At 42.3% G+C, this 24,072-nt stretch overlaps 1 protein-coding gene across 18 annotated transcripts in view; it reads right to left on the bottom strand.

The window, feature by feature from the left end:
* ncam1a (neural cell adhesion molecule 1a) overlaps positions 1-7,067 on the bottom strand; it is a 178,397-nt gene extending 171,330 nt beyond the window's left edge. For all 18 annotated transcript variants that reach the window (XM_028984166.1, XM_028984163.1, XM_028984176.1 and 15 more), the window contains exon 1: positions 6,822-7,067. In XM_028984166.1, the coding sequence (XP_028839999.1) occupies positions 6,822-6,873 (52 nt within the window). In that variant the 5' untranslated portion in view covers positions 6,874-7,067. The remainder of the gene's footprint in view (positions 1-6,821) is intronic.
* Positions 7,068-24,072: the final 17,005 nt, after the last annotated feature.

Here is a 24,072-nt window from a genome sequence, read left to right as displayed (position 1 = left end):
GAATGTCCGTGCCTGGAAGGAGATGCCTTTATTTCAACCAGAATTTCCTGAGAGCACAGTAATGGGCAGCCAAGTGGGAGAATAAGCAGACTATTTTCTCCCCTAATCACCGAAAAGCTGCTGAACACCCCGGGAGAGTACAGACACCCGAAAAACAACCTGCTACATTAGACAGCTGAAAGAAGGCCACGAAAGAAGAGCCGGGTGATGAACCTGCCCGTGTGCTCCTAGCTTGAGGGCAAGACTAATGGCCTAAATTTTATGCAAACTTGGCAGCGCACGCCCGAGTCATCACCTCAAAAGTCTTTTAATCCGAGCTGCGGTCTCCCGTCCTCCTTCTCTGGCAGGGTTTTGACCTACTGCTCTCTCTCACTCACACACTCGGACGCATGCGATATTGGATGCATCTGATCTTAGTGGAGGTGGAACGTGCACAGCCCAGGTGACAGGGGAATTTCTTGAGCAAATGTGAGCAGCAGGAAAGGCCTCCGGGGGGGGGGGGGGGGGGGGGGGGCGTCAGGACAGGAGACGGGCAATCAAAGGTGAGCGAGCAATCTTGGCACCCGCCTCAAGCCCCCTGCATTCACGCTGATTATCTACTGAGGAGAGAATTGATTATGTCAATAAAACAAAAACAACAAAAAAACTAAAAAAGAACAGCACAGAACTGCAAGTGGAGGAGAGCTAGTACATGTTAGAGGACAATCACAGGTCGCAGGTGCTGGAGAAATAGATGGGGTCTTTTTTTTTAAGGCTTGGGTGCAATGGCTTTGAATTAGTTCTGCACGATTAATCTAATCGCAATCGTAATCGCGATGTCAGTCTGTGCGAAACTTGAACACAAAAAGCTGTGATTTAAATTATTAGTACATGGATTGGATCGGCAACATATCCGATCCATTCTCTCAAAGTTTGCGAGCTGACTGAAGTCTCACTTCAGTCGGATGTGACGTGTTTGGTCACATGACTTTCGATTCGGAGACATATGGTTAGACGCCGCATGACGCGCTGCATCGTACGTCAACGTCGCCGCCATATTGCGAGAGGCTCTGCTGTGGCGTGAAGCATATATACATGTCTATGGAGAGAAGTGCATAAAAATGCCTCACTCTTGTGCTGCTTGGGGCTGTACAAACCGCTGTACGCTCCAAACCAGATCCCGGGGGATTACATTTCATAGGTAAGGCTGGACAATTGTTTTGAATATATTTGGCCACTATTTAGACTGTTCTTAGCTGTTTAGGTAACTTTTCTCAAACTTTGAAAGTTTCCTAAAGAAATTTACCTCAGTTTACAAATCTTAACCTTAGCTAAGCTAGCAAAGCTATGCATCCCTGTGTTCAAGTCAGCCTCCAAACAACGTTTTGGTTAAACGTAAGAACTATAATACGGGATTTTATAATGACCAAATATAATCAAAACAGTTGTTTAGCCTTACCAGGGTTTGTCGTTCGACAGTAATGTAAAAGATTTATATGTGATTATATGTGATTTATTTAATTTAGTAGAATATTGTATTTTGAAAGCACTGGGCATTTCAGGTTGTTATAAGTAGTTTGTATGTTTCACTTTGAAATGAAACATTTCACTATTAGTAATTTGTATGCGACTTTTCATTGATATACAAGCAAGTGTCCTTTATCATATCGCAATCGCATATTGCAATATTGATCTCAATAATCACAATATGTCTTTTTCCCCAAATCGTGCAGCCCTACTTTGAATCAATAATTTGTAATCAATACACAGAAGGACCAATAGGCAGTGAGACCATAACAATCCTCGTTGGACTGACACCGTAAAGTATTTTGACCCTACTGTCAGTCCAAACGGGTGAACTAACTGCACACATTCAGTCCTTTATGCATGTATGTGCTGATCTGCAGGTCTTGCACAAGTTTGTTATCATGCTCTGTCCTAAACTGCACTGCTCTGGACCTTCTGCACCATTTGTCCTGCACTGTTACATTTTGCACAGTTGCTCGTGAGAAATACTGTTTCAAACAGGCCGTGCATTTGTACTATAATGCAGGGGCCGACAATGAACGGTTCTCAAATATTGAGGCAGAATTCACAGCCCTTGGCATCAATCAAGCAAATTCTGTGAAGACTTGAGGTTTATTGCAGCCATGATGAAGAGGCTCTCGATAGTGTTCAGAAACACACTTACGCTCGGAGATTAGACCTTCTAAAATTAATGTTCTAAATATGGAGGTCCACTTGCGCCCGAGCTTCAGTGGGAACACTGATCCTTTCAAGCTCTTCCAGCCTCCTCTGTGACCCATCTTAGGCCTGTATGTGTGTCACAGCCGCGAAGGCCACACCGGCTGCGAGGGGAGGAATGTGAACAGCTAACCGCTGGAGGGGGGGCAGCAGATTAAAGAAGACTTGTGTCACTCAACTCATCACCGCCATGTTCCCAGAGGGCAGTCGGAAAATGATACAGAAGCTGTCGTTCGGCGATTTAGGGAAGTGAGGTCTCTGGACTAAAGAGGCTTCAGGGGGATTAGGACAGTGCCGCTCCTTCACTCGTGGCTCATGTAAATGTGTTAGGAATAAAAGTTGGTGTGTGTGTGTGTGTGTGTGTGTGTGTGTGTGTGTGTGTGTGTGAATATTCAGCAGGAGATGAAAGTGCTACGCTCCTGGTGACACAATGGCGTAGCCGTCCCTTAATGGCACACACTGCACAGCTACAGCAGCTCAAGAAAAAAGGAACGAACGTGGACCTCATCACACAGTCCTTTGATGGTCTTTAAACTCAAATAATCAGCCATACGGGTGTTCTTGACCTCACTCAATTCAGTCTATGCAGATACCCAGCATTCATTTTTCTCGCCAAAGAGATGCATCCCGAGAAGAAAAGATGCCAACAGAAGGAGGCCCAAAAGCATAGGAGTTCCATGACGACACCCTTTTAATCAGAGAAGGGAGATGATGTTCAAGGGGCACCGAACAACACAAAGATGGCCGTGGCACATTCAGGGAAAGCACTCCATCAAAATGACCGCGCGCCTCCTGAAACCGCACAGGTCCGGGACAAACAATTACATCCCCCGAGGGGCGTCCGAGCCGCCCCTCCCCATCCACCAGCCTTTCTTCCCCCCTCTGTCCACTCCCTGAGACCTCCCCCCTCTCTCTTTGTTTCTCCCCGGGCCCTTATTCTGCACATGTAGGGTACGGCCAGCGGGGATCTCCAGTAATGGTCGTCCCACTGTTTAACCCCAATAAAACTCCCTCCCAGCGCCGAGAAGGGAATAACATGGTGCATCTGTTGGCCTCGAATCCACATCACTGACCAGAAAGACCTGGGGAAGAGGACATCGGACCTTACTTTATTGCCAAAACTCTTCCTTCCCAGATCAAAGCTCCTGGTCAACAGGCAGGTGAGCACGAGCATTAAGCTGTTTGGATTTTTATGAAAGCCCTTGTTATGAATCCCACAGCAGCCAACATGCAGCGGATTACCAGTTTATTGCCTTTGGTGATCGTCCGAGCGTCAGCATCTCCTAAAAGGAAGATGCACCAACCGCTCCCCGCTCGGAGAGCCTGGCCTCCCACACGACGGAAAACATTACTGCACGGGCCGTGTCTGCATGGCGTTACACAGTGAAAAAAAGTTTTAAAAAGTGGGACGAAGGAAAGGCATGATGGATGTCCATCTGCCAGTGATACGTCTCTCATCACTACAACGCGCGGTCTGTCTCGCTGCAGATGTTGAACGCATCCGCGCCACTTTTTTCCTCCCATTTATTCAGCTGCGCGTTTAATCTCCGGCATGTAATAGAAAATTCCTCCACAATGAGACATATTCTTCTCTCCGACTTAATTCTTATTACAGGGAGGAATTCACACCCAGGAGATCGGCTGAAATAAAAGGCCAAATTCCTTGACGTGAAAAGGGACACGGCGTCCTGGGAGCGGATAAATTTGATCACCCCCCCCCGCATCGGGCAGCCGGTGATGACCCTGCGCGGCGCGGCTGAGACACAATGTCGCAGCAACGCCGTCTCCTCCTTAAGAGGTTCAAGCGGGATGCTAACAAGCTAGTGGGTAGAGCACCAGCCAGCCAATCAGGACGAGGGGATCTAATCAGGAGCACTAACGGCAATTTCCTGCCGTTACATCATATTCTGATGAGTCACCTTGCATCCGCTGGTGACAATAAGACGCATGTTCCAGTATGTCCCCGGAAACTGTCCCAGGACGACCAAAAGATGTGCTTTGAGAAAGAAAGAAAGAAAGGAAGACAAGTGTGTTGGACGATGCGGGACAATTACATCCACAGACCACAAGATTGCCCCTCGGCTGGCGTCTTCAGGAGGCCCTTCTGTCTGAGTAAAGAGAAATCCATTCAGAGATGGGCTGGGGGGACGGAGGGGTGGTGGTGGTGTGCCTTTCAGCATGACAAAGCCCTACCCCCTCCTTCCTCCCCCACCACCCTCTTTTCCCCTCCAACTCTCTATAGGACGTCTTCAGCGCCTGCACAATGCAAATCAGTTTGGGTCCCCATTCATGAAATGATTAATATGCACAGACGGCCCATGCTTATCAAACGGAATTGGAAAAAGAACAACAAAAACTGGCCAGTGGTGAGGCTGCACATTTAAAAAAATACGATTATTAACCACTGACAACAACATCATCAGTGCTTGAACATGGTTCACCTCTTCAAATAAGATGGTTATTAATCTTCCGCACCATGCAACCTAGGCAGTCTGAGAGCATATCACCGCAATGATCTATATAGCCATCCCTCTGAAATCTTACACGACCAGAGAACTCTGGACCAGCAACCACAAGAGCTACTGGGCAGACTATTAATAATAATTATAAAGCCTGTTATTAAGGGTCATATTTCAGAAACAAGTAAATTCTAATGTATCCCAGTTAATCACGTGCTTAGTGTTGGTCCTGAGGGGTCTAATAAGAACCTTATCCCCAATATGCATTCTGTTTGTAAGGTCAAACATTACAATATATATTTAATAATAATTATTGGATTTAGCCTATTGGTTTTATTTTTAAAAAAGCAATTGAACCAGCCAAGCCAATCGGCTTTCCGTTTGTCATTTTATTTTCAGATCTAAGAAAAGTTTGTAAGAAAGTTTATGAGAAATGGGGCAGCAGGTTTCCAAACGACTTGTTTACTGCTATATGAAATCACAGTTGTAGAGAGCCGATTATATGCACCGATCTGGAAATTCTAGGCCTTGCCCCAAACGGAGCCCAGAAAGAGCTGGAGACACAGAGCCCACAGAGCTTTCGCTCGTACCCGTTCCAAGTAAAAGACTGAAAACCTTATAATTTTCTCCTGTTAAGCTTCTTTTTTTTCATGATTTCCCCCTTCACAAAAATAGGCCATTTTATTTTTTTAGTGGCTTTGAACTTGCCACAAATGTTAAAAGTCCCAGATGTTAGCCATCTTGGAATTGTTTCTCTTTTTTCCACCCCCGTCCGTTAACGAATCCTGAAACTCTGCCTCCTCCACGAGGTCATCTGCACGTCAAACGCTCCCCCCAGCTCCACTCCTCCCTTTTAAAATGCTTTATTTGCCTGACTTTACAGCCTCTTGTGGCTTGTCCCCCTTGGCAACCTTATCGGGGCAGCTTGGTGCGGTGGGATCCTGTGAACGCGGCAAAAGTTGCCAGGAAGCCAGCTGACAGGGTGGCGTGGGCACGGCCCCAGCAGCTGCATGCCAGCGCCCATGTCAGCAGCCCGAGCACAGGCAATACGGCCAGAACGCAGCGCCGCCAGTTCAGACCTCGCAGGCGCTGGGGTGCACGAGTGGTGACACTGGAGAGGGGGTCCGTCGTCCCCACACACACACACACACACACACACACTCACACACACACACACACACTCACACAAAAGAAGAGAACTCAAAGTGAAAGGGAGGGAGAATATCTGTGTGTGTGCGTGATTGAGAGAGAAAGAGAGAAAGAAAGGGGGTGCGACCGTCTCCGTTCGCCTTCTGTTGTAATACTGACATTGGCAGGTGTGCCGGATCCGAACTCTGAAATGCACCCTAGGACTTTATGCCCATCCCAAAAGAAGCGTAGACCATTTTATCGTATAAAAAAAAACCTCCTTTTCCACACTCACCACTTAAACGCGTTATTAATTATGTGTATAATATTAAAAAAGGGATCCCAGCTCTGACTGTGTGGTTTTTACACAGCCCTCCTTCCTCCGGTCTGGTCTGAGATGACGGGGTTAATGTTGAGGTTACCACACTAGAATAAACAGAGACGGCGAGGGAGACGGAGCATTCCCGCCATGCATCAGCCCGCATGCGTCACCAGCAGGTCCGAGAGTTCGATCCCCACGAGGTGAAAACTCGTGTTCACGCCACCACACACTCACACACACACACACGTTTAGAAAAATAACGCGGTGGACGTGGTTTCCGCAGCGAACAGGAGTTCGCAGGTGCGCTTCTTTGGAGAACACACACACACACACACACACACACACACACACTGACTTCTGTCCGGCAGCTTTTCCCCACGCACTTCGCACCAAACGCGCCACTTTTTTGCGCGACGTTTTAACGAGACTTGAACCGAAGTCCGTCACTTCACAGACTTAAAAGCAGCAGATGGAAAAAAAAAGACGATCCCGCAGCGACCCGGAGCGCGGATCCCGCCTCCCGCTCACTGGACCTCGGATGCGACGCATCCAGCAGCGGACGGGAGAGGATGCAAGTGGTGAGGAGAGGCGCGTTTATTCCACTGGACGTGGCAGCTCGCCGGCAGAAGAACAGAAATAGTGATGAAATAAATGTTTTAGTCAATACTAAATGTTTCTCAAAATCTTACCTGCATAACCAAAGAACAGCAGCGTCCAGATGATATCCCTGGTTTGAAGCATTGCACTCTCTTCCAGACGTATCCTCCTAGAAGACCGGGCTGAGGGAGCAGGACGGACGGGGATTTTTTTTTTGGACGCGTTTCCTCTCTGAAGCCTCCAGAAATTATTCTCCCAACTGTCGCTGTGCGCCTGTGGTAACGGGGACGCGCTCCTCCGCCGCGCTCAGCGTACGCTCGCCGAATGAGCGACAGGGGGGGCGGGCCGCAGCACTCACTCACGCAGCACGCGCCGGATCCTTCCGCCCGGCCCATCGCGGCGCGCTGCGGCGCGGGCGAAGTAGTCCGACGCGGCAGATGGCGCGTTTGGGAAATCTTGTCGTTGCGTCCGGGAGTAATTCGGATTAGGAATCGGCCAGACCTGCAACTGAAAAGCCTATTTGAAAGGACAAATAAACACACACACACACGCACACACATTTTATGCATTTGACCTTATTCGTCTTTTCAGTCGGCTTCAGATTTCTGTCCCTTCGCTCTTTATCGCACTCAAACATGCAGGCAGACAAAGGCAAATCTCTCATATAGTTATTTTTACTTACACACATATTTCACCCCCTTCCCATCTCTCGCTATGCATACAGTACAGGTCAAAAGTTTGGACAAACCTTCTGATTCAATGTGTTTTCTTTATTTTCATGACCATTTACATTGGTAGATTCTCACTGAAGGCATCAAAACTATGAATGAACACATGTGGAGTTATGTACTTAACAAAAAAATAACTGAAAACATGTTTTATATTCTAGTTTCTTTGCTCTGATTACTGCTTTGCACACTCTTGGCATTTTCTGAGCTTCAAGAGGTCCTCACCTGGAATGGTTCCCCAACAGTCTTGAAGGAGTTCCCAGAGGTGTTTAGCATTTGTTGGCCCCTTTTACCTTCACTCTGTGGTCCAGCTCACCCCAAACCATCTCGATTGGGTTCAGGTCCGGTGATTGTGGAGCCCAGGTCTCCACTTTTTAAATGTACTACTTCTGGCATATTTCTTTGATAATTTAGCACATGTTTGACTGGGACCACAGACAAAAGGCTGGATTTGCTGTACAGGTATGACAAACGCACACCAATTGTTCATTTTATTTTTTTTTTATTATTTAATTTCATGTAAAAGTGAAATGTGTAAGATGCGAAACCTAGGTGAATTCTAAGTCCATACAATAGGCTTTTCAGTGCATGCTCAGCTATTGTAAGAATAAAGCAAATGCACACTGTCTCAACTGCAGACTAGCAAACATCTCACTCCTGGCAAGAAGTATGTGTATTTTTTATATTAAAAATCACCTACTAATGCAGTTGTCAGTGCACAAATCAGTATCTCTTCACAACCAAATTCAGAATCAGAATATCTCTATTGTCATTATACAACAAAATTAGGGTCAGTCCCTCAGTCAGAGACAAAACCAAACTGGCACTTAATCAATAATCCCACCATATGTTTATTCAGCTACAGTTGTGGCTGTGTTTTCTAGACAGGTTCACCTTGCAGAGATTTATTTGCACATTTATTCATGTTACAGTCACTCACTATTGCCTCTTGAGGTTAACTGTAGTATTGCGACAGGAAACCACTAGGAGATCAGTTGCGACAGCTAGCTGATCACATCCACATTTATTTCACATTGAACAGCTTTATGTGGTTGATCTCATCACCAGTTACAATAATGATTTACCAAATTCTAATGACATGATAATACTTATAATCAAACATAACCACCATGATGCATCAGTGGCCAAACAAGAATGTTGTTGTAATAGAACCAATTAACACCCTTTGAATTATTCTTATTAAGATTTTTACCGCATGGGTCAGTGGTGGCCTAGCAGATAAGGAAGCAGCCCCGTATTCAGAAGGTTGCCGGTTCGAATCCCAATCCGCCAAGGTGCCACTGAGGTGCCACTGAGCAAAGCACCGTCCCCACACACTGCTCCCCGGGCGCCTGTCATGGCTGCCCACTGCTCACTAAGGGTGATGGTTAAATGCAGAGGACACATTTCACTGTGTGCACCGTGTGCTGCGCTGCTGTGTATCAACAACAATCACTTCAGTTTATCTTTTATCAAGAACAGAATAATTTGTGTCCTTAAATGCAAGTCACACAGAAAAAGAAGGTGGACAAGTGTACAAGAGTATCACCATCAGATTTATGTGTCACAACTTTTTAGGTACATCACTGTCCTATTACTAAAAGAAGATAAAAGGGTCACAACAGAAATGAGAAAGGGGGAGTCAATAGGCTTAACAGTCCACTGCAGCAGCCCGCCCACTGCCCCGCATTTCCAGCGTGCTCCACTCAATACCAATTCAGGACACTGACCTTTCTATCCAGCTCACTGCAACACTCAACTGAATAAGCCTTCGATTTTCACTCCTGTCGCCGTGGAGTTTGAGACACATTACATGAAGAAGGAATGGCATTAGATTGAAGAAACCTAATGACAGAACAGCTGGAGTTTAGAGTAAGTGGCAAAAGTCTGTCAAGATGTTCCTCGGAACATCGCAAATGAACAGTGCAATACTCCATTGTGTCTATAACTGCTATTATTATTATTATTATTATCATTATTATTATTACTGACCTGATAATATAGTATCTGAGCCTCACACGTCTAATAATAAAGTATCTGAGCCTCACGTGAGATAAATACATATATATATTTATAAATATAAATAAATACTGCTATGCAACTTTATTTACTTGGGGGGAATATTTACTGTTTATTGTACATTTATGTTTGGTTTGGTTTTCATCTTTGGTCACACGCATGTAGTTGAAGTTGGTATTTTTCCCCTCTCTCTGGGTTTCAGATTTTCATCTGGTAAATTCTTTCTTCAAAACTGGGGCAGTGGTGACACACTGGCTCTCCTGTTTACTGTAAGATTCAGCTCTCTGGTGATTAAACACTTTCAGTCCGCAAGAGGAAATATCTGAGGGCTTTGTTGCTTCGGCTCACAACACGAGTATTTCCTTTCCTTAAGTTTTCATCAAGGGTATTGGCTTTCCGTAATGCAGTTTCAAAAGGCAGCCTGCTTGCCATCCATGTAGCAAGTGAACCCATTTAGGCTGGAAAAAAAGTAAGGTAAAACCCCCCCCAAAATATTACACAGGATGCTGCTGGACACCCTGCACTTAAACTGAACGGAGGCCTTTTGTTTGCTGTGTTTGGTAAACCAGACCGGGGAAATTCTCAGGAGCCATGTGCGACATGGGAGTCTCCGAACTAAATGAAGCATGCTCCCGGACAAACAGACTTCCGGACAATGGCGCAGCCCAGCAGCAGGGTAAGCCCACACCTCATTGTCCCTGGCTCGGCTCGAAGGTTGACTTAAGAGGTGAGAGTAGAGTTACTGTGAGAGGGGAACTTAATTAGCACATGCTGAGGTAATTCAGTGGTCGAGCTCATTCTCCTGGACTTTTTCTCTCCCTGTCTCACCCATGTAAGAATGAATGGATGGAAGAAGTTTAAAAATAGAACAGATAAATCGAGCATCCTGGAATCATGATGTTGAAATGCTAGATTTGCCTCTTTGATTGGAACAGCTTTGCCAGGAACAGATTACATGCAATCATTCATGAAATGTTAGCCGTACAGGAGTGAAAGAAAATGTACAGAAAACAATTCCATACAAACGTTCATGTTAACGTTCTGTGATTTCTTATTCATAATGAATGCTAATTAAAGACTTAATTAGAAATATATCCATTCAAGACTAGATTAGACTACTAGTCAATAGAAATATATCTAGTCAAGACTAGATTTCCGACTACTGGAAATAGGCAGCTACTGGAATTATTAGTTCTTTAGATCTTACAAATATATGTAGGCATCAGACAGGCGTTCAGTGAAAGCCCTATGAAAGCCTGACAAATGGAATTTCCTTTATTATTTCAGCTCAAACATTAATAAAGTCCTCATGTCAGATGTTTCCAAACATTTACTCAAATGAGGATTCGCTTCCCATTTCTAAAAGTGGATTGTGGGGAACAGCCGCTGCTGAAACGTTCATGAATATTCATTCCCATCAATATTCATATTATCATTTTATTATCTTCTTCTTTTATCAAACTCTTGTAAGGACTGGCAAATTGGATATTACATTCCTCTCTCAGCAGAGAGATGATCATACCTCACATCGGTTCCGGCCCTTTCCTCTTTAATTGGATTAACAGTCTCTACATAAGAAAGAGCTTCTCATTGAAAAAGTGGCGCGGGGGGGATGGGGCAGAGTGTTAACTGGCTGATGCATATTGAAGAAAATTCTGACAGTAAATTTAATAGTGTGTAACGTAACCTTATTGCCTGATTACAAGATAACATACACTGGGTAGAGCACTTGAGATTGTTAAATTCCCACAAGAAGCATCTGAGCTATTTAGCCACATTGATTTTTTTTAATGGGAAAGATATGACATGTATCCTATTTCAGTCCTTTTTCCCCTTATGCTTTTATATTGCAATTTACCATGTTTTGAACCTTGGTCTGGATTATTAATAGGTTCTGACAACCCACAAAATTATTTTGAATAGATTCAGCTGTAAAGTAGTCTATGTAAACCTGGTAATAGCATTAGCCCAGCTATAGAATTTTTTCCTCTTTCATGTCGACAAAAACTAAACTAGTGGTTGCAAGTGGATTGCACAACTCATTTCACTCTGTAATTAATTTGCTCTGGATTTTATGTAGATTTAGAATCCAGTTGGTGACTGAACCCAGCTCCACTTGGACTCCCTTGCAGACAAAAGCCATGCATAAAATAGCAGGGCATTGCATGCATTATTTAGAAAATACGCTCTGAAAATTAACCCTGCACAACAGCCAGGCATGGTGCAGACAGGGTGGGAGAAGGTGGGGAGTAATTTGCATTAACAACGGGTCCTGTTTGGCAGTGGACTCCAGCAGAAGTTCAAACAGAGCGCGGATCCTTATTAGTACATGCTATCATCTCTAAATAGGGCTGTTCTTTTCTGGTGGCAGCACAATTGATCAGGGAGCGTGATAGCATCGGCCTCCCTCCTTCATTGCTCTCAACGATGCCGTAGCAGCAGGCTGACATTTAAAAGGAGGTGCAGGGCCTTGTAAAATGCTGCATCCTGCCACTGTGCCACAACTGGGGTTTCAAGGCTGAGTCTCAAGCAGAGCTTATTGTTAAGCACAGCCTCATACGCCTCTAATTGACATATCTGTGGTGTGCTGTAACAGGCCTCTTTCAAAAGTGAAGTATTGCAAAAGTCAGCTACACCAAAACCAATACTGATCAATAATGATAATGCAACATGGCATATTGGTGTTTTGAGCATAGTGTAGTGGGTGTTGTAGGAAATACACAATGCGAAAAAAAAAAATAATAATAATTTTCTCATAAAAGTCATCTCCAAACAATCCCACTTAGCCACCACCCCAATCTGAGAGATATTTTTGTAAATGTAAGATGAGATGAGAATTCTTGGATAAAAGCACTGATAATCAATCAACTTACTTTCCAAAACTGCTTAGTTCTACTCAGGTTTGCGGCTGCTAAACCAATTCACCTACGGACAATTGACAATTCAGAATCGCCAAACCACCTTGTGTGCAGGGGTTTGGATGGTGGGAGAAAACCGGAGAGCCCACAGCAACATGGGGAGGGCATGAAAACACGCATGGTCTGAGTCGGGATTTGATCTCACTTTGCTAACCACCATATTACAGTGCAGCACTGTGCTGAAAATGTATCTGCATATTTGTTAGTATACAGGGTCCTAAGATAGCTATGACAAATGTCATGTGTGTGATGTCCATGGGAAACAAAGGAAAGTAAGAGGAGGCATGGAGAGTTGCCAGATTAGGCGATTTTAACACAATATTGAAATAAAAAAAGATTGTGAAGTATAGGTACTCAGGAACCCAATTCCCATTTATGTGTTTTAAGTAGTCGTGGTGGTTTAATGCTCTGTGCCTCGCCGCATTTGTTTCTGTACCTGGCAACACGACTTGTGCTACTTTGTGTGGCAAACTGAATGGAGCCGCTTTAAATCCTCCAGAAATCTTGCATACATACTTGATGTGACAGTAGCAAACATGCCGCCAGCACTATGTCGACAGTTTACTCCTAACGCAAGAGACACATGGCAGCTTTGGAAAGTATTTGGAAGACTTTCGCTCAGCGCTTCCTTGACCTCACATGAATCAACTCCCCATTCGCTAGCTTGTTTTTTTGGCCAGCACTGCTCAGTGGCGACTCAGGCAGCCAAACAGAGTGAACTGGTAAGGTCCTGCTAATGAAGAGCTGCTTCCCTTCCACATCTCTCTCTCAGGCGCCATATTTCCCCCTCAAGCTACAACTGCGGCACACCTCACTGTGTGGTACATGACTGCAAAAAGATAACAGCTAAAGGGAGGGGTGAACATCTGACGACCTTGAAACTGTTTCAAGGTAAAAGATAGATTTCTAGTTCATTGAAAGTGTTTAAAAGGAACCTTTTATGTTTAAACATGAAAACCACAAAATCGGATGGGAGGGTATTTTCTAATAATGGCTTATTGCATTTCCTTCCAAACGTGCAGCATCCCCTCAAGAGCCAAGTCGTAAATGAATTTTGACTATTTAAGACCTGTGTAATGTGTGTCTTATTTACAAGTCACACTATCTTTTAAGCACTTAAAAAAACAAATAAAAAAATTCCCAACATGCATTTTTTTCTGAATAGAAGTAAAACGGACAAGATCTTTGTCAACAAAAGACCATAAATACAAGGAATAGACTAAAAACACCATAGGATTTGTTATTGCATAAGAACCAGAGGCTTTTTCCTCCAGTGTATTTAGGTCCCCGGTATTTCTGTATCAGGGTGACAGCTGTACTGACTAAAGGGCTGAATAAAAAAAAAATGTCATGCCTAAACAGGAAGGACTCTTACATAAAAGTGGACAAAGATTCACCATCATAGCAGCTCCTTACAAGCAATTTTTGAAATGTTCAGCAAGCTTTAACACCTGTTTTCCAAATAAACAGATGGCATGAAAGTCTTTGCAAATTGTGTTCAAAATGTTATATGCAAATTAATTAAATAAATGAACACAGTTAACATAGCAGCATTTTGGTGTGTGTCTTACCTGCCATGACGTACAGATGTGAAATTCATCTTTAAATAAAGTTGGAGATGAACAGTGGGAGACACATATGCCTATGAAATGGAGAAAGATGGCTGTCCGCGATGGGCCCAGGGGCGTACACAGTACTATGTGACTTGCGGTTCGCAGCATGAATCAACCTTGAATCACACCATAAAATGTACAAATTAAAAATTTGAACTTTGTCATTACAGCAGAAATTGATTTCCATTTCATCTAGTCAGAGTCTTGTTAGATTTGTTAAAAAGAAAAAGAGCAGGTCATCTCCCTGCCACTCCCCATTTCAGCCTCTTTCCCACACTTGTCTCTGACATCATCTTGAATATGACTATAGCAAGATTTAGTCTTAAGAATTAATCACAAAAATTAATTGCAACATCTATAACTAATAAATTCTAACTATTAATTTTGGTAAATATTTTTCCAGTTAATTCAAATCACCTTTTAAACCGCATCTAAAAAATGCATGTACTGAGAGGAAAAATTCAGTTGGCTGCATAAAGGAAAATAATTCATTTTTTTCTGCTGCTTAAGAAGAGGTTTGACCCTGTGTTTTGGGTGGCTGAGAGTGGCGTAGTGTTCTCCAGCAGGTCAGAGGTGTCGATATGAAAACAGACCACTGTGACTGACAAGCTCATGCATCCTGACCTTACCCACATTGCAGCTTAAGGCTGCCTCGAGGAGTCGAAGGCAAAAGAAGGAGATAGAAAGCTTCCTGGGAGGAATTCCTCTAGAGATTAAAGAAGTAAATCTCACTGCTGGCCTTTCCACTGGTCTCATGCTAAGATAAGGGCCGGTCACATGACCACATTATAAGCGATCCATATCGCTTCCACTTCTTTTTACAGGCACTGACATGTAATGACACATGATCAAAAAACTATCAAGCATTTAAAACTAAGGCATGGTTAAATGGCATTAGCAATAAGACTCAGAATGGTTTGTCAATAATGTTGCATCTTTAATGATTTTCATGGATTTCATGGAGGATGATGGTTTCATAATGCAGAGATATTTCTGTATTAGGTTCTGATGGGGCTTTGTGAAGATCACAAAGATTACATGCATGCCCCATTAGATGTATGGGATATTTCAGTTATTAATATATGAATGTAAAATTAATAACACAAATGATTATATATACAACTATTAACAGTCAGCTATGTATAAGTGGCTGCATTCCCTTTGCATTCCAGGTTTTCTCTCTGTTGAAGCTGAAAACCAGACAGGAAGACGCGACAGGAGCAGTTGTTCCAGAGAGCCCAGGTGAGGGAGGCAGGCGGTAACATGATGCAATGCTCACTGCTGGGGAAGAGCCATCACTCACTCCCGCCTCTCATAAATGCCTCTGAGGAGAAATCCTCACTATATCACCCCTCCACCACATTTAAATCAGCCTGCAAGGTCCATTTATTGTAGCAAGATGCAGTTATTACACACCCAAGATTGTTTATATTATTTATTTTCCTTATTTATGGCTGCTGCAAATGCCATTTCAGATCCATTATGGAGTTTTCCTCTACATTACATCTGATCAAGTTACACAGAGCTGGTATTGCAGCTCACTAGCAGCTTGAATAATGTGAGACTGTCACTGAGCAATTCAGACTATGCATTGCATAGGATGTGAATTGTTCAGTCGTCTGTGGCTCTGGAGGAACCTGACCTCTGAATTTGGGCATTAAAATTGCATAACAGCGTTGACGTATGTGTAGAAATAATGGTTTTGTACTCCTGCTATTCTACCGCTTCCTCTGTCAGCTCGGTTTACATGTAAAATATGGCATTCTGCTCCTATTAAATCAGAAAGCAGCTTCACATGAGGCAGACAGTACTGGAAATGAGTGTAAACAAAACATAATTTATAGAACCCACATCTTTCCCAGGCAGTTTGTGTTTTTGTTGAGACAGCAACAAATGCACATTTAAATCACATTTTATATTTGTAATTAGATATACTGCCCCTGAGCCATGGATTGACATTTATTTTTGCTTTCTGTTGATATAAAGACTCAGGTGATTGTTCTTAAATCGCATGAAAAGAAATTCTCATTCAGATTCAGGATTTGCAAATGCAACACCTTTTTTAATCCACCATGATCATCTGCTCACATTCTGTTGATGTCTGTCTACGTGCTATTTTGGACCCTTCACCTTGGCAATAGTTTGGTTGCAAATTGAGTTGGCATTCAAAAACGTGTGATTTCTTTCAGCAAAAAAGAATTAATACATTTCAGATACAGAACATACTATGCTATTTGTACCAGTTCTGTCTACCAGTTTGTGTATTTCACATTTTTCATATTTTTATATAAACTGATATTCCATCAGTTCACCCATGCATGCCATATATTGAGGCTGTGACATCTGACCCGTACCAACCTCAGAACTGAACTGCGATAACTGAGCACAAATCAAAAATGTAACCAACAAAACCACAGGATGTTTCATTTTGGCTTGGTTTGAAATGATTGTAAAATTTATGGTCTACCTGAAATGTACTATTTCCATCACGAGTCATGAGAAGCGTGCACTGAATCCTGTGAATGATACAACTGGTGCATCCATTTCTGGGCTATTTTTGAAAGAGACTTTGAATACATGTATCACAAGCATGAAAACCTCCTTATAGATGTTGTGATTCCAGCAATCTAATGTGATTCTAATCATTACAAATCCTGCTGTTCAACATGGATCTAACAGAAGCTTGTCAATGTGTAACGGGCGTTAGCAGGATGCAGCCAATGAATTCTGACAAATCAGTTCTAACAAACACAAGTGAGGGTGTGACAATGGGTCAAACGTCAGTTAACAACTCCATTTACATCATACGCCTTTATCCAGAGCGACTTACAATCAGTAGTTACAGGGACAGTCCCCCCCTGGAGACACTCAGGATTAAGTGTCTTGCTCAGGGACGCAATGGTAACAAGTGCGGTTTTGGTTCATAGGCGGGTATTTTAACCACTAGGCTACCATCACCAAAATAGCAGTGGTAAAGGTAATGAGTGCAATATTATTATTATTTTAATCTGAGCATAATTAATTGACAACATTCTGCACAATTTTCTTGTGGTGCAATTTTGAGTGAAACAAATCTCAGCTCAGCCACTTCAGATTAGGATCCGAAGTCCATGAGCCGCTTTCAACAATATTTGAAACCATCTGATGCAAAACTCTTTTTGAACTCCTTACCTGCCAACATTCCTGTTTTTCCCGTGGATCTCATACATCTCTCAGCACCCTCTTCTTTTGTTACTGCTAACTGGGAAAGTCCAGCCATTTAAGATAGGATTACTGACAGTCATCGGAATTGCCGATGACATTTTGTTTGGTTTTACCTTCAGCAAGACACTAAGATTGGTTTTTAATATAAGGAACAGTGGGAGGAAGCACAAGCATATCCGTTCCCAATAGGCCAAGCACACTATTGACACACAGAAGGGCACACTGTGTCTCCACCACCAAATTGATGTTTAGGCAAGACTAATCTTGGGAGGAATGAAACTTGTCATGAATATTTCTCATTATTTTGCTGAACATCCACCGCTTTATATCTCAAACTAAGTTGGATATACTTATAAAATGCTAATCACTTTTTTATACCTAAAACAACCATATTCAAAATGCAGCAGGCTTCAGCCTCTCGGTTGAAAAGCTCCTGCATGCCTTAACAGCCTTCATTAAACTCAATCTAAACTCTGTTAGAGCAGGCCGACTTCGTACATTCCGGTTCTGAGCTGGGACTAATTTCAGTTCCGGAGCTGCAAGGAGCCATACCATGAGGCTGGCGCTGAAGATTGCAAGCCCTTGAGGTAGGCCCATGTTTGCTTGGCGGTCAGGACACTTGTCAATATCAAAAGATGCCTGTCCTGATGAAAGTCATTCTGATATTTCCTAATGATCCTCCTTTAGCATGACTGACATTCACAGCACTTGCTCAATATTCTTGTAAAGCTAAAATAATCAAGCTAATGGGGCAGCAAGACAAAGCTGAACAAAACTGAAATGAACTCCTAAATGTGTTTTTGCTTCTCCTGTTTTTCTTTCTGCTGGATTGATGGCTGGGTGCCGCCGAGAGATCCCAGGCATTATGATTTCAGTTTTCATACACTGTTTGGACAACAAGATGATTCTCTGCAACAATTGGAACAGACCTGGAGCACATGAAATAGAACTGTGGAGAAAAAACAAGGCTTCTTTCAGCCAGAGGTTGCCACATCAAAGGCTTGTGAAAGCTTCTGGTTGATAAAAAAAAAACATTACTCTTCCTTCCTTTATTTATTTCTTTATTTTCTTTGGTGCTACATGACTTTGAACCTTTGGCAGTCTGTATCATTATTATTGCATTTATCTGATTCTGTTTTTGTTGCTTAAAGTTCAAAGAATTTTTAAAAAAGTTTTATTATTACCATACTTTACCATTACCTTCCATCCAATGTAGACAATACATCTCTGATGCTGTCTAGGCTTTACTACAATGAAAAAACCAAAAAAAAAAAAGTCAAATAAACCATCCTGGCATTGTGGGATTTTTTCATATCATTTTCTTCCATTAAACTTGAGCTCCCAGAAGAAAGCCACAAGAAAATGAGAAGAACACAGAGAGAACCCAGGCTGGGAGTTGTAGGACAGCAGTGCTAAATCTGACCTTCCCTAGAGTATTATAAAGAAAAAAAAGTTTAACAATTCCTTATTTGTAGTGTGTGTGTGTGTGTGTGTGTATATAGAATGTACATGTGTGTCCATTTGTGTGATAGAGAGCATGTGTGAAAATAAAACCATTTATTGATTCTCAATTTTATCTAATTCTCTGCTTGTAACACCATGAGGAATGAAGCAAGGCACATGAATCAAGGCAAAGCAACTAAAGGCTTATTATAAACAGAAAAAAACAATATGGGATTGGATGGGAAGAGACCCAAAAAGCAAGGGAAGAGTCTTACTTAATCAAAGAGAAAGAGTACAGCGTTTCTCCTCACTGACTAGTGTGAGGTCTAAAATGGAAGTGTTGAGAGGCGGAAACAAGTGACTCTGATCTGCTGTTAGTGGGTGTCAGATGTGATGCAGCAGGGGTGGTGCAAGGAATCACAGTGCTTTAGCACAGCAATGGTGAATCTTTCAAGTCCCTGTTTCCCTCCGATAAAAAAAAAAAAAGCACACACACAAACACCACTGACATGACATTTACATAAACTAATGCTTTTACCACAAATGGTTTTAATGGTCGATCTTACAAAACCCACAAAATGTCAAAATGAATTTGGTGTTATTTAGAGAGTGAAAAGGGCCTTTAAAAGACGAAACCCATTTCCTTTTTGTCCGCCCTAAAAATGTTTTAATAAAGAGTTGACAAGAATAATGGTGAGCTAGCAACTGCAGTGAAAGCCAAGGTCATAGCCGACTCACAAAATTACAGAACTGTAATTCAACTGGAGCTACAAAGTTGTCACTCAAGACTGAATTTACTTATACCATGATTTTTTTTAAAGCATCGTTTCAATGTTGGGTACTCAGTGGATTAAATAATAGGAACACATTTTTCCTACTATGATCTAATGCATGTCTTCAGTGACAGCAGATGCTGGGTTAACAATGGCAGGGAGATAACATCAACCATCTCTTCCCTCACACGAAACAAGCCAAGAGTCCAGAATCATGTTCTGACAGTCCAATATGGTATGACAGAGGTGCAGCCAGGTAAAGCACAGGCCCACAAGACAACTGCTGCAGCTATAGGACTGTTCCTTCTATTACAAACTTTAAAAGGATTGCAAGGGACTGGACTGTAGTGAGTTGGAACCTTGCCTTTGGTGTTCAGGGGGGTTTTTTGTATTTTGCAATTACAAATAAATTCTCAGTAGCGCACCAAACTGTTCAATGCATGAACTGTTATGCTGTTTTCTGTCCGGGTGTCTTGGCTCCTCATGCAGGATTATGCATGAGGTGAATTTTTTGTTTGGAGTTTTTGTATTTTGCATTATGGCTGACATACAGTCTGCGCCGTGTGCATGCAAATCAGTCAGCATGAGTCATCATCAGTTCTCAAATCTACAAACAAATCTCGCATCTAAAAATGCGCAAGGAGAACCACTTAGAGAAGCACTATAGTACACATTAGTCCTTTCTGCATAAGATTGTTTACAGGATGCTGCTACCGCAAAACAGTTGTGAGAGATATGGGCTCCGTCTAGTACAGGACTCAGCAACCCACATTTCTACCCATGTAGTTTTTTTTATTGTACTTTGAAATTTTAAGATTATGGTGATTTATGACATTAAAATGCAATGTGTTTAGTTTTTTGTCACTTAAAATATGCACCATAAACCCACCACCCCCACCAGAGCTTTTAATCGGTTTGTTCATTTAAGGAAGGATTTCAAATTTTGACACTTCTTGGAGTGAGTAAACCGTTGTTGATATGCGATTTGCATATGAAAGTGAAGTGAAAGTGATTGTCATTGTGACACACATCACAGCACACGGTGCACACAACAAAATGTGTCCTCTGCTTTTAACCCATCACCCATAGTGATAGATGCAGTGTGTGGGGACGGTGCTTTGCTCAGTGGCACCTCATTGGCACCTTGGCGGCTCGGGATTCGAACCTGCAACCTTCTGATTATGGGACAACACAGGAAACACACTAGTCTTAGTTCTTTTATACATAGCATGAAGTTGAAAGTAACATATTTGCCTATGAACCAGAAGACCCAGGTTCAAATCCCACCTACTACCATTGTGTCCCTGAGCAAGACACCTAAGTTGCTCCAGGGGGGGACTGTCCCTGTAACTACTGATTGTGAGTCACTCTGGATAAGGGCGTAAATGTAAATATAAATAAATGTAAATGTAAATATTCAGTGTTATCTTCATTTTATATGTTAAAAACAATTTGTGGCTGCTTTCTCTTTTATGGAAATATGAGTGTTAAAGGTTGCCAATCCTTGCTCTAGTATTATGACAATGGATTCTGAAATTGAATATTCACAGCTGCTTTGTGTTTTAATGTTGCATGTCTGACTATAGTTTTGACATCATTGAGGAAAACAAATTATATTCATATTAAGAATGATTATATTAAAAATGAACGGCCTGCTGTGAATACTAGTTAAATCAGTCTAGGTTAATGCAATTTGATGCTGCTCATAATGGCTTTAATATGCTATTATTAAATACATATTTTACAGTACAGGCCAAACGTTTGGACACACCTTCTCATTCAATGTATTTTCTTTATTTTCATGACTGTTTACATTGGTAGATTCTCACTGAAGGCATCAAAACTATGAATGAACACATGTGGAGTTATGTACTTAACAAAAAAGGTGAAATAACTGAAAGCATGTTTTATATTCTTTTTGCTTCAAAATAGCCGCCCTTTGCTCTGATTACTGCTTTGCACACTCTTGGCATTCTCTCGATGAGCTTCAAGAGGTCGTCACCTGAAATGCTTTTCCAACAGTCTTGAAGGAGTTCCCAGAGATGTTTAGCACTTGCTTTGCCTTCACTCTGAGCTCCAGCTCACCCCAAACCATCTCAATTGGGTTCAGGTCTGGTGACTGTACTGTATATAAACACACACATTATTTATAAAACTATACCCACAGAAGGTATTAATACTAGATCTAATGTATCTTTATATATATATAATATATGTCTTAATGCTAAATGTGTTATTGATTAGGCATATGTGCTTGAATGACTAATGTCAGTAAAGTCTTGAGTTCCACACTTTAGCATGAGGCAATTTCATGTCTTCTAGTAGCAGCGCTTTAACCTGTCTTCTGTCAAGACCTAAGAGGGGGGCCATATCCCCCACTGCAGAACACCTGTATCTCTTTGGTGTGATCTGCCACAAGCTGTTGGCATTATATTGTCATCATGGCAGGTAGGATGCAGGTGCGTGACACTCATGCCTGCCAGTCTTTCATATGCAGCTCGGTCTTCAAAGCGCTTTTTGCTTCACTCTGAATCTCTACGGAATTCTTCTCAATTGGGTTCACTCGTATCGCCAACATTACTGTTCATCGGCACCGAATCCCTGACAATACGTGCCTGAATTAGACTTTCCTTTCACACTTCATATGTGCAGTGTTAGGTGTGATGAGCATCCGTATGCCGGAAATCATAACAGAAATGGATAATGTGATCATGTGAAAAATGACATGAAATTCATTTTCTGCATTTCCCATCAGACTCGAGGCTCCACATCAGTAATTACTTTTCAAAAACTGTGCAATGATGATTCCCCTTCCCAACAAAAATGCAATTGCTCAAATTAAGCACTTTGGGATTTTAATTACCTGTCAAACAGGGAGAGACCAAGGAGGAATGGGCCAGTGGGTATTTCAAAGCCTAATGGTAGAATTTTAAGGTTGACTATCAATATGGTACTGTGAGGAAAAAAAGAAAGAAAAAAAAAAACATGAGAAATAATAAGCTTTCATTGTACTGATGAGTAACCAGCCCTGACAGCACGGTAATTAGAATGAATTATGGTGGACCGCTGCGTTTCGGCGCCCTGTTTGTGACAGATCCAGCCTGTGTGTTTGTAGAGAGCTTGCTTGCTGGGCTGTGAAATCAGAACCATCTGAAAGCCTTCCCCCTACTCAGGGGACATCCCCCCGTCATCCTCCTATTCTGTCGCATGTACCACACCAGCCTCCCTCGCTGATACACAGACCACAACCTGCACGTCACCGGCCCCCTCCCCATCTGCCGCCTCCTGAGCTGAGCCACCGCATCGCATCAGATGGAAGATGTGCCGCTAAGGCCCTCACGATGACAGAATGCCATTCATTCAAGCACACTGACACTGTCAGCTTTTGTGTATGTGATATTGATTAATTAATCAGCTTTCGAGATTTAGCAGTAGCTTATGGCAGTCCTCCCATCTCTCAAAGCGATTTTCCTGTTAGTTGGAGGCAAACTGCAAACCGAGCCACCGTACGGGCACTGCTGACAGACGGCATTCTGTGTGAAGGCTAACAACGCCGCAGTTTTGCAGGGTTTCACAAACCACAAAAGGCACATGTAAGGTGGACTCTGTATTCCATAAATGCTCAAGATGCAAGAACTTAATTGTCCTTGTGTAATAAATAAAAAAGTAACAATACAATAAATAGTCCACAGACAAAGTACACACAACATTCAAATATTAAGCAATATTTAAGACATTGATCAAGTGATATTTTGACCATTATTGTTGCATTGAATTGTTGCAAATGAGCATACATTTTATTACATTTATCTAAAGTTGCTAGTTTTCATCAGTAACCATGGGATGGACTTCTTTTGCTCTTTTGACACAGCATGCTGAATTTCTCCATTTTAACACTAAGCAATTGAAAATTGCTTAGTGTTAAATACGTATTATTGTAAAATACTATTTCATAGTTTGATTGAATGCTTTTTCTAATAAAACAATAACCAATATCCTATTCATTATTGGTTTACACTGAACTCTGTTAACATATCCAGTACTGATTTATTGTGCATAAATTTCAGTCTGTTGTTCAGACTTTATATGAGGTCATGTTAAGACAGTCGATACAGGAAATGCCAGGCCTATTGCATGGTGCACGGCAAGATTACAGGATGATTCAGTAGGTGTGTTTTTACAAGCCCGGCCTGTTGAGGATGAAAGTAATACCAAGTAAATGTGATTCATTGTTCTGCAGGCATGGGGCTTTACTGAATGACCAGTGGACTACAGTGCACTTCATACAGACTCATCTTCTAAGGCCTTCATTGTGCCGACCCCTCATGGGAAACACAAAGACCCAGTGTCAGAGGGCACCCCATGAAATGCAAACACAAAAATGTGCATGAATGGCATGCTTACTAAACAGCCAGGAAGCTGTTTTCTTCCAGTGAAATAGGAAGTGGTGGCTTCACATTATTGGGTGTTAAATGGCAAGCAACGATAACTGGGTCAGACAAAATATATTTTTTTCCTTTTTGCGGAGCATAGTTCTTTTTGTGTTGAATAGCAGCTGTCACTTTGCTAAACCGCGTCATGCTTCATAAGTATTTTCGCATTCGGATAACTGTGGTCTGCTAAACTGTGGCAAATTCTGGGCTTA

The sequence above is a fragment of the Denticeps clupeoides genome, chromosome 6 (assembly GCF_900700375.1).
Source record: "Denticeps clupeoides chromosome 6, fDenClu1.1, whole genome shotgun sequence".
NCBI classification, from domain to species: domain Eukaryota; kingdom Metazoa; phylum Chordata; class Actinopteri; order Clupeiformes; family Denticipitidae; genus Denticeps; species Denticeps clupeoides.
Note: the sequence above shows the minus strand (reverse complement) of the source record. Positions and strands in the feature narration are given on the sequence as shown.